The sequence below is a fragment of the Bacillus rossius genome, chromosome 10 (assembly GCF_032445375.1).
Source record: "Bacillus rossius redtenbacheri isolate Brsri chromosome 10, Brsri_v3, whole genome shotgun sequence".
Lineage (NCBI taxonomy): Eukaryota > Metazoa > Arthropoda > Insecta > Phasmatodea > Bacillidae > Bacillus > Bacillus rossius.
Window position 1 is genome coordinate 25,905,538 of NC_086337.1, and position 11,946 is coordinate 25,917,483.

The window sequence follows — 11,946 nt, forward strand, 5'->3', positions numbered from 1 at the left end:
TATTGACAACGCTCCATCCCATCCAAACGTAGAAGAGCTTTCAAGTGATGAAATTAAAACTGTTTTCCTGCCCCCAAATGTGACTAGCCTCATTCAACCTATGGACCAAGGCGTCATTGCGACAATAAAGAAAAAGTACAGACGCATGCTTATGACATATATTTTGCAAGAAGAAGAAATTTCATTAGTAGATATGCTAAAAACAGTTAATATGAAAGACGTTATCTATTGGTTAGTTGATGCGTGGTCAGAAATTAAACAGGAAACTATACAGAAATCCTGGTCAAAACTTATAAAACCGAGAGTTTCACAAAGTGAAGAAGAAGAAACAGTTGAAGATGACTGTGATAATATGACTCTATTGAATTTAATGGTGGCAATCCCTGGCTGCGAAATGGAATCCAGTGCTGAAGAGGTTAAGAAGTGGTTAGACAGTGATGAAATTGAAGAATTGACGGATGAGAAAATGATTGAAATGGTCAACAACCGGGATGAGGACACCGAAAAAGACGAACAAGAGGAAGAAGAAACCAACAAAAAAATGCAGATGGGTTTCTACGCTTAGAAAAGGCACTCGAATACGTGGAGCAGCAAGATGATATCACGCCAAATGACGTAATGTATTTAAGAAGTGGAGCACACGAGCAGCTGAGAAGCGAGGAGCATTAAAAAAACAAAAAACAATAATAGATGATTTAAAAAAATAATTATGTATATATTTCTATTCTGCCTTTCAATATGTTTGTATTTTCTTTTTATTAAAACATCGACATATGTATTAGAAATTGATTTTTCGTGTTTTTATTCGTATTTCCAATAATCCGAGGTTCTGATAATCCGAGTTGGCCCCAGTCCCATCCAGCTCGGATTATCGAGGTTCTAGTGTGTGTATGTTGTGTATGTTTGTATGTGTGTGTGTGTGTGTGTGTGTGTGTGTGTGTGTGTGTGTGTGTGTGTGTGTGTGTGTGTGTGTGTGTATATATATTTTTCGAATTTTATTAATTTATTTACAAAAATGCTGTGACGCAAGAATTGACCTTGCAAAATAGCTTAATGTTATTAATTTTTAAATAAAAATTTTTTCAACCAAAAGTTCTATTTGATTTGTTTAAATTTTAACATTAAATACAATTTAAAAATGTGTGTGGGCATACCAAAATGAATAGTATGAATAAGTAAATACAGTTATTTACATAAAAATAGTTACATCCAATATAATCCTAAGATACACACTAATGCTACACAACTGATTTTGTTTTTCCACCATTCTTATGCCTTTAAAAAAAAATTAAAACCTGTAATTCACTAAATAAATCCACACAAAGTCTAACTGAAAAACTTCCACATGATAAATTATCAACACCTTATCATAATCAATGGTAATCTGCTGAAATGGCTCTGCACCAATGCACAAAGATACTAACTTTAAACAAATATACCATAATTTTAATATTGAAACAATGAACACACCTCTGCAGCTCTGTCACGCAACATGCTAAATCGTATGTATTAAATCTAGTTTTCATGTTTACCAATAATCAAAACTGTTTAAATAAATACACACAAACTAAAACGCATTCAAGAAACGTAGGTTAAAACAATGAACACACCTCTGCAGCTCTGTCACGCAACATGCTAAATCGTATGTATTAAATCTAGTTTTCATGTTTACCAATAATCAAAACTGTTTAAATAAATACACACAACTAAAACGCATTCAAGAAACGTAGGTTAAATCAGGGTTAAATATGCATTAATGACAACAAACATCATAGATACAATACATAGACCAACGAGCATTACTCCTATAGACTAACAACTCAGTCCCTCAGTAGAAAATAAAAAATATTATGTTTTACAAGCTGTATAAATGTTTATGGGCCATAAAAATTTGGTACCTGTGCCAAGTCCAACACTGTGCAGTTTTTTATATTTCAGCCATGTTTTTAAGGACCTTAATGCATTAAGGGTGGCATTCCAAGACATTTTGGTAAGATAGCGAATGAGCAATACTTTACTGAGATACAATATTAACCTAAATCACAGGCCATATTGCATGTGTCCAAACCCAACCATGATAGGTAACGAATAATCAACAGTTTTAATAAATGTTGCCCTGCACGAGGCTAGAAGCAGGTTTCAATCCATCTTAGGTCAGAAAAAGGTTTAATGCAGTGCTACCTACTGGTGACATTCATATTTTCGAGAAATAGAACAATTTAGTTTTTCAAACAATAATTTGTTTTGACGTCCCTCGGCTTGAGGCCCCCGGTTCCCTGCTTGCGTGAATTTTCAGTTATGCCCGTACTGCTCTGCGGAGAGTGGGTCCAGGCCAACGTGGCCGGGACCGGGAACTGCGGGACCTGGAGGGCCTTTATTAACGGTTTATGACCCTGTCGCAGCCTGGCGAAATCACCGCGGAGCCTGCTCCCCTCCCACGGCGACCCAGACTCACTTAACACCGTAAGGTCCGCTATGACGTCCCGGCACCAATGCCGCTTACACGTAGTATTAGTCTCGTTACGTTACACCACGAAGAAGTGCGGTGCGCGTGCGTCCTGTTACGTAACGTATGGTCCGGAATTCTCTGCGATATACGTCTCTCGGAGACTCCTAAACTCAGTAACGCGGCGAATGACTCGCGGAGGCAGCTTGACTGCCGTACTCGGCTGGCAATGTCACTAGACGACTCGTAAACTCCGTAATGCGGCGATTGACTCGCGGAGGCAGCTTGACTGCCGTACTCGACTGGTAATGTCACTAGACGACTCGTAAACTCCGTAACACGGCGAATGACTCGCGGAGGCAGCTTGACTGCCGTACTCGTGAACTGCAAAACGAGAAGAGGCCACGAGCTCCGGGTACGCGCCTCGCGAGCTGCGTGGAGCGGCGTACTCGACCGTCCTCGTTCGAGCCCTGAACACGACTGACTCTCCCCGCTAGCCCGCGGGCCGGCGCCTGCGGGTTGCGGGGAGGGGAGGTTGAAACGGCCGGCGTGAGAGAGAGCTCCGTCTCGCGGTGCGCCAGGCTGCAATTACATACTACATCCTTGCAGACACACAGAATCATCACAGTTAACGAACATTAATTGCAACTAGTTTATAGAGTTAATAAATTATACACAATATTTACATACGTTGAGGCCCGCGACCATTTGAAAAATATACACAAAAATATACAAAAACACAAAATCAACTCTTGCACAATTAGCTCACTAGCCCGCTAGGGCGCACGCGGGTGCGTCCCTGGCCGTCGCACTCCACTGGGGACACAATGGAGGACGTTGACGAGGCATAACGGCCTGAAGGAGCCGAGGAGACACTTGGGTCGACGTCAGTTTAATGAAATATTACTGTGATCCAAACTAATTTGAATCCCCCTTCTCAAGCAACTCTTGTTACCACTGGAAACAAAAAAATTATATCACATTTTAAACCTTCTCTCAATTGTATTGAATACTTCTCATTCCAGAATCTATCTTTAATATATGTAATTCAAATGTTTCATAAATAACAGCCAGGAAAATTATATTTAAAGGTTGTAAGACTCATATAGTGCCGCCGCCCGTCTCTCTGTGGGAGCTGAGGGGGAATATCTAGCGGGTTGCAGTGACGTGTATGTGGATTGAATGTCCGGTGGGCGCCAGGCTAGCCTGAACTAGACCATGAGATGAATCGTGGGTTCTTTCTGCCCCAGCGTGGTCCGCTAGATAAGTCGGCTTACGATGACGACGAACTTACTGTGTTGGTGCTGGATACGCCCTAAGCAATATAGGGGGTTGCATGCCTGGCTGATGGGATTACAAGAACACTGAAATTACACACGGGGACGTTTCTGAGTAACTTTATTAGTCGTTACTCACGAATGACAAGTTACGTTGGTACACGGTACAAGTTCCGGGTTACCCAATGAAAACACTAATTAATTATTACGCTACGATCTAACTCCGCGGCAGTCTTGCGGGTTAAAAGTTCACTGGAGGCGGCCAGTGCCGTATGTTACCATGGGGGGTCGCGTGATGGCGTTACGAAGCTTGGCGTTACAAATTATTCGCTCGTGATACCGGCAGGCATTTGCACGACATGTTAATTAAAAAGTTCACTGGAGACGGCCAGTACCGCAAGTGGAGCCAGTGGCGCAGTTGCACTCGATGCTCTTTAAGCCGGTCGGGATAGTCCCGGATCCGCGGAAAAAGGGCTCGGGGACACGTGGGCAGCTAATAAAAGGAAGTTTTGGGGTAATTACTCACATGGCAGAATGAGTGATCGTTGAATTCAAAGATGATGGCCGCTCACGGAACGTTAGTTGCGCCCCGGGCCTGAGCTTGGAGAAGACTGCCGGAAGATGGCCGCCGCGCGGGGTAGCTTCCGGGCTACCCCCACCACCCCGCGCCGCGCGCCAAGACACTTATATCACCTTACAACTATAAGTTTAAGTAAAAAAATCGTTCCAGGTACTTAATTACAAATTAGTATCTGGAAACTAATTGCTGAGGGCTTGATATATGACAAACTAGCAAGTAACTGTTTGAAAATATAAGTCAGTGGACGACTGTTGTTTACACGTAATTACACTGATGCGCATTGATTAACTAAGTAATTAAAGTGTTGGTGGTGATTGAAATTAACGGGACTGATCATTGTACTTATATTATGTTTATAAGTTATGCATCGAATTAGGTCCCGTGGCGGAGCTCTCACTTGACTCGTCCGGGGTTTGGAGAGGATGCGCTCCGAAAGGGCAACCTGCCACTGATCGGGTGAAACCGGCTTAAGGGTAGCGTCGGTACGACGTCAAACGCCCCCCCCTAGAGAAGCCCGGTTTTGCCGATTAGTCTCCGACGTCACTTGGTATCTTCAGCCAAATACAGCACTTGAACGTGTGCTGCATAGATATGGCGGCGCATGGGGACGCCGCCCCAATCCCTGCGATGTCAGCTGGGCCGGGAGGCGGCGTCGCGATGAACGAAGCGTTGGCGCACGGGGACGCTGCCTCAGTCCCTGCGAAGGCAGCGGGGCCGGGAGGCAACATCGCGGCGCATGGGGACGCCGCCCCAATCCCTGCGATGTCAGCTGGGCCGGGAGGCGGCGTCGCGATGAACGAAGCGGTGGCGCACGGGGACGCTGCCTCAGTCCCTGCGAAGGCAGCGGGGCCGGGAGGCAGCATCGCGGCGCATGGGGACGCCGCCCCAATCCCTGCGATGTCAGCTGGGCCGGGAGGCGGCGTCGCGATGAACGAAGCGTTGGCGCACGGGGACGCTGCCTCAGTCCCTGCGAAGGCAGCGGGGCCGGGAGGCAGCATCGCGGCGCATGGGGACGCCGCCCCAATCCCTGCGATGTCAGCTGGGCCGGGAGGCGGCGTCGCGATGAACGAAGCGGTGGCGCACGGGGACGCTGCCTCAGTCCCTGCGAAGGCAGCGGGGCCGGGAGGCAGCATCGCGGCGCATGGGGACGCCGCCCCAATCCCTGCGATGTCAGCTGGGCCGGGAGGCGGCGTCGCGATGAACGAAGCGGTGGCGCACGGGGACGCTGCCTCAGTCCCTGCGAAGGCAGCGGGGCCGGGAGGCAGCATCGCGGCGCATGGGGACGCCGCCCCAATCCCTGCGATGTCAGCTGGGCCGGGAGGCGGCGTCGCGACGCACGGCTCGCTGTCGTCTAGCACATAGTCCTGGAGCCACGTCGGCGGGTGGCGCTCCCGTCGTGGCCTTCCCGTAGCAATGCTTAGTGGCTCGTCTGGTTCCGTGATGACGGGGTTCGCGTCGGACATGTTCCCGTCAAGGTCCCTGAGCTCCGACGGCGTCGCCTCCGTAATTCGACACTGGCCTGACCAATCCCGGTCCGTTCCCCCTTGTAGGGCCACGTCGTGGGCGATGGAGCTCTCCCGGTTTGGGGAGTGTTCACGTCCGGCGGGTTCGCTGCGGGGCGACGCGACAGTGGCTGCCGGATCGGGCGGCGGCGTTGCGGCGCCTGGCTCGCCGTCGTCGAGCACATAGTCCTGGAGCCACGTCGGAGGGTGGCGCTCCCGTCGTGGCCTATTCGTGCTCCGGCTGGAATCCCCGTCGGGGCCCATGAAGACCGTGGCCGGGTCGGATGGGGGGGTCCCGGGCGTTGGCGTCCCGGGGCCGGACGTGCCGAGCCGATTGTCCGTGCTGGTTCCCGGGCCGTCGCTTGGGCGTGTCACGCGGACTTCGCCTGTGGGACTCGTCATATTCCCGTCGGGGGCGCGGTCGGGGACACAGCCCCGACGCCGAGCAGGGCGGCGTCGTCTTCGGCGGGGGCGGTCTACTCTCTCGCCAGGCGACCCCTCGCCCCTCTGAGACGCGGGCCCAGCTCCGTGGCCTTCTTCGCCTGCCGTCGTGGGGGCGAAGCAGAGCCTCTTGGGGCGCGTGGTGCCCCGTTGAGCCCCTTGAGGGGTAACGGCCTGGTCCGGGGTTCCATTTGGGTTGGGGTGGGGCTCGTCCGCGGGGCCCATCCCATGCGGCGTCGGGCTCATGGTGGCCGGAGTTGTTTCATCGTCGTCTCGGGGTTCCACTGGGCCGTCGTCATCCGCTCCATCGGGCGGCGGGGCACCCGGTACGGCCGCTAGCCGGAGGTCGTCTCGATGAATTTTCCGGACATGGCGACCACCCAGGTTGATCCGGTACGAGGTCGCTCCCACGCGGCGTTGGACAACGTAGGGCCCCCGCCAACGGGGTGCGAGTCCGGCGCAGTAATTCCGCGGGGCGGTGGACAGCGGGTGGACCCGCACGAACACCAGGTCTCCCGTCCGTAGAGGGGGTGGTGCCCTGGTGGTCTGGGGGGTGATATGTTGGGTATACTGTTCCTGCTGTTGCCGGGCGGCATCATGTTCAGCTGTGCGCCGTTGGTCGCGTTCTCCCCCTCGCTCCTCGGGGTGGGGGACGCCGTGGGTGGCCCACTCGCCGGGCAGAGGGAGGTTGTGGCCCTGTACCATCTCCGCAGGTGTCATGCCGGTGGCGGCGTTCACGCGCCTCCGGACGCAGAAGAGCGCGTCGGCGACGTGGCTGTCCCACTGAGCATGATCGTCCCCGAGGCGGAGTCGTAGCTGGATCTTGAGCTCTTGGTTCCGGCGCTCAGTGGGGTTCGCCCTTGGATGGTAGGAGGGCGTCGTGTGGTGGTCGATGTGGGCCTCACGACACCAGTCCCTCCAACGTGCACCCAGGAACTGGCTGCCGTTGTCCGTCAGTGCGGATTGGGGGTAGCCCCAACGAGGAAGGAACTCGCGGGTCAGTAGGCCGATGATGGTTGCCGCCCGGGAGTTGCCGCAGGGGTAGGCCTCGGTCCACCTGGTGAACATGTCCGTGATGACGATCAGGAACCGTTTGCCACGTGGTGAGCGCGGGTAGGGCCCCATCACGTCGAGGGCGATGGTCTGGAATGGCGTCGACGGTAGGCGGGGTTGTTGTTGTTGCACCCCGTCCCCACGCCGAGCCTTGCGCTGCTGGCAGACCTCGCACCCCTTGATGTATTCACGGACGTCCCGAGCTACCCCGGGCCAGTGGTAGTACTGCCCGATGGCCCGGTGGGTCTGATCTGCCCCCGGATGTCCCGCGAGGTCGTGGTCATGGTGAAACAGCAACACGGCCTCGCGGGCCTCCGGTGGCACGTAGGTCCTCCATGTTCCCGTCGGGTCGGGAGACCTATTCATTATCCTGTCCCCTTGGAGGAGCCAGGTCGTCTGCCCCACTCTCTCGGCCGATTGCCGACGGCGGTGGGCATCAGGAGATCGCTGTTGGGCCTCTAAGACGCGGCGGTCTACGTCGGCGGCCGTGTTCGGAGGCGCGTCGTCCGTGGCCTCGCCTACGATGTTCTGAGCGTAGGCGGGTTGTTGGGCGCCTCGTGCCGTGGCGTAGTCTGGGGGCAGGACGTCTTCCCAGTCGTGGTCATCCACCACCCCTTCGCTGGTGTCGGGTTCACGGGAGAGCAGGTCGGGGAGCTGGTTCTCGACGCCGGGCACGTGCTCAACGACGAAGTCGAAGGACTGTAGGAGCAGTGCCCAGCGGATCAGTTTCCCCTTCCGCCCCTGCATGGTATGCAGCCAGGTGAGGCAGCGGTTGTCCGTGCGGAGCGTAAACGGACGGCCCTCCAGGTGTGGGCGGTACTTCTTAATCGCCCACACGACGGCGAGACATTCCTGTTCGTTGCTGTGGTAGCGTGTTTCGGCTGCCCCAAACTTAGCGCTAGCATAGTCCACTATTTGCCGCTCCCCTTGGTCGTCGACCTGGAACAGTACAGCGCCGGTTCCGAGGGCGCTGGCGTCGGTCTGTAGGACCAAGGGCCGGTCAGGGTCTATGCGCGCTAGTGTGTGGCATCGGGTGAACTCCTGTTTTATCTCGTCGAAGGCCAGTTGGGCGGGCGGGGTCCATCGATAACGAGTCTGGGGCGACAACAAGTCTGTAAGCGGCGCGATCCGTTGCGAAAAATTAGGTATATAGTTTCGCAGCCAGTTGATAAGACCGACGAATTGCTGTAGCCGTTTGCGCGTGCGTGGCACTTCCGCTTCAGCTATCTGCCGGAGATGACCCGGTTGTGGCCTGTTGCCGTCCTCGCTAACTATGTGTCCCAGAAAATCGACTTCGGTCGCCCCAATGTGGCACTTTGCGGGATTAGCGGTCAAGTGATTGGTGGCCAGTCTCTCCATCACCAGCGCCAGATGTCGACAGTGGTCCTCCCACGACTCCGAGAACACGATGACGTCATCTAAGTATGCCAGGGCGAACTCCCCGATGTAGCCCTCCAGGACCCTGGTCATCATGGTCTGGAAGGTGGCTGGGGCGCACTTCAGTCCGAAGGGCATGGCTCGGAACTGGAATCGGCGTCCGTCGGGTACCGTGAACGCCGTTTTTTCCCGGTCCTCGCGCCGTATCGGCACCTGCCAGTAACCGGACTTTAAGTCTAGCGTGCTGAATACACACGCTTTCCCCAGTCCGGCCACGGCGGCCTCGACGCTGATTTGAGGGGGCGGGGCACTAACAGTGACGGCGTTCAGGGGGCGGAAGTCGACGCAGAACCGGTTCGTACCGTCCTTCTTGGAGGCCAGAACGACACAGGAGTTGTAGGCACTGTGTGATGGCTCGATAACGCCGCTCAGTAGCATCTCAGTGACTTGTTCTCGGATGGCTCGCTGTTCGTGGAAACCATAACCTCGTGGTGGGTCGTACACTGGTTGATCAGAGGTGGTCGGGATACGGTGTTCTGCCACCGTGGTGCGTCTCAACGGGCCTGTTGTCATGAAGACGCCCGGTCGTCCCGACAGCACTCGGTTTATGTCGGCCTGGTGTTGTGGAGGGACATTATGACGGATGTCGGCTAACGTCGTGATGGTGCCTTCCGGCACGGGCGTCTGTCCCATAGCGTAAGCCACGTAGCGTTCCGTCCGGCCCAGGTTGAGTCGGGCATGACGTAGCTCAAGCACGGCGTCCTGGTCAATTAACCACGGCATGCCCAGCACGACCTCCTCGTTCAGATCCTGCACTACAATGGCCTTTACCCTGGTGTCGAGCTCCCGTAGGCTTACCTTGATATCCGCGCGGCCGATCATCCGTCCGGTGTGGGCGGTGGTGGCCAGGCGTAGTTCGCCCTGCTCCGGGTGCATTGTGCCAGGCGGCACCAGGTTGGGGCGCACGAAGACCGCACTTGCTCCGGTGTCGATCAGTGCGGTGGCTGGGTGTCCGTTGACCTCCACGAGCACACGCATAAGACCGGCGGGCAGGCTGTGCAGTTGCCCCAGGGTCGGTAGGGGTTGATGGGCGCTCGGCGGGACAGCTGGTGCCACGGCCGGGGGACTCAGTAATGGTCCCCCCGGGGCCCGTTTCCCGACATGGTGGGGGCGAACGGGGGTGTCTGTCGCTGCGGGGGCGGGTCCGGTCGTGCTGTGGGTGGCGGTGGGCCGGGTGAGTCGTTCCTCCGGGGGCAGTCGTTGTGCCAATGGAACGTGCCGCGCGGGCAACCTAACCTGCACTGGGGGGCCCGGGCTTCGGTTACCCTAACGTCTGGCGCTCGTCCGGCTGTCCCGCGTGACTGCTCCTCGTGCCCGCGAACATCTTGCGTCGCCTGAGGCGGTGGGGGTAGTATCGAAGGTCGTCGCGGGGTCGTGGACGCCTGATGACGCTGGTTCCCGGCGCCGAGGTTGTTTTCCGTGGCCTGTGCTTGTCGAGCATAGTCCACGACGGACGTGGTTTGGTATAGCCGCATGAATGGCTGTAGGTCGTCCCTAAGCAGTTTGGTCACGACTGGCAGTGCTTGGGCGGGATCCTGGTTAGGCGAAATTCGCCGAAACAGCCTGATCTTATTGGCTACGAATGCCTCCGCATCTTCACCCTCTCGCTGTCTAACCCCATAAAACTGCGCCGAGCAGTCTATGAGTGGGCATCCGGTATCGAACCGGTGCGTAAAGCTGTCGGCGAATTCGGACCACGGCATTCCGAAGCGCCCCCACCTGGTCCACCAAGTCCGCGCCGCGCCGCGTAGCTGCCCGCTGGCCCTCTCCGCCCATTCGGCAGGGTGTGTGCCATTATGCGTTAGCCGCGATGTGCATTGTTCGAGAAACATGCTTGGGTCCTCGTGTGGGGCCCCTCCGAATTCGGGTAGCGACATCGCCTGGCCAGTGCTCGGTCGTGCGAGTGTGGTCACCGTGGCCCAGTCAGGTATGTACCGCGTGGTGTCTTGTAACTGGGGCACGTGTTCGGCGTGATTTGCCGCTGGGCAAACAGCCGTCGCTCCGGGCGCGGTGAGTCCGTTGTTAACTTGTGTCGTGGGTTCCGTTTTCCCCTTTCCACTTAGGAATTGTACCCAGGCGGGTTCCGGTCCGGTTAATAAATCCATATTAGCCGGTAATCCGCCGCCCTGGTATGACATGATGTCTAGTGTTAACACGTAACTTTCGTCTCGTATGCGTGGCCGTGTGATGACACGCACTGTACGTGCCTGTTTTGTTGCGTGTCCGCGTGCGCGCTACGCCGGGTCGCGAGCTAGGTGCCCGGACTGTCGCATATAACAGAGGCCGATAATGGTGGCAGCTGGAGCTGCGCGCGCCGATCCAAATCGTCGGTGGAAGGGGCTGCCGCGCCGGCTGTGTGAAGCGAAGAGCGAGAACGAACGGTGGGCAGGAGGAATGCCCGGAACACCGCACAAAGCAGAGAGCGAAACGGTCGCCGCGGAGTGGGGGTAGTGTGACGTCGCCCGCCCGCGTCGCACGTCCTGCTGGAATGTTGAATCTTGAGGGGGTGGGGGGTGGAAAAACCTTTGTCTGCCTTCCACGTCACGCCCGCGACTATTCGCCCTTCGCTTTCTAAAAATGGTCGTTCTCCGTCGTAATTTCCTACTTTTCCTGCGAATTTTTCGAATTTTTCTGATTTCGTTTTTCTTGTCACGCACCACGCAGGGGCGCCATTTGCCGCCGCCCGTCTCTCTGTGGGAGCTGAGGGGGAATATCTAGCGGGTTGCAGTGACGTGTATGTGGATTGAATGTCCGGTGGGCGCCAGGCTAGCCTGAACTAGACCATGAGATGAATCGTGGGTTCTTTCTGCCCCAGCGTGGTCCGCTAGATAAGTCGGCTTACGATGACGACGAACTTACTGTGTTGGTGCTGGATACGCCCTAAGCAATATAGGGGGTTGCATGCCTGGCTGATGGGATTACAAGAACACTGAAATTACACACGGGGACGTTTCTGAGTAACTTTATTAGTCGTTACTCACGAATGACAAGTTACGTTGGTACACGGTACAAGTTCCGGGTTACCCAATGAAAACACTAATTAATTATTACGCTACGATCTAACTCCGCGGCAGTCTTGCGGGTTAAAAGTTCACTGGAGGCGGCCAGTGCCGTATGTTACCATGGGGGGTCGCGTGATGGCGTTACGAAGCTTGGCGTTACAAATTATTCGCTCGTGATACCGGCAGGCATTTGCACGACATGTTAATT

At 55.1% G+C, this 11,946-nt stretch overlaps 1 protein-coding gene across 1 annotated transcript in view; it reads right to left on the reverse strand.

Moving 5' to 3' along the window:
* LOC134535863 (ribosome quality control complex subunit NEMF homolog) overlaps positions 1 to 1,781 on the reverse strand; it is a 34,558-nt gene extending 32,777 nt beyond the window's left edge. Inside the window, exon 1 of the mRNA XM_063375203.1 lies at positions 1,471 to 1,781. Within this exon, the coding sequence (XP_063231273.1) occupies positions 1,471 to 1,526 (56 nt within the window). The 5' untranslated portion in view covers positions 1,527 to 1,781. The remainder of the gene's footprint in view (positions 1 to 1,470) is intronic.
* Between the last annotated feature and the right edge of the window lie 10,165 nt (positions 1,782 to 11,946).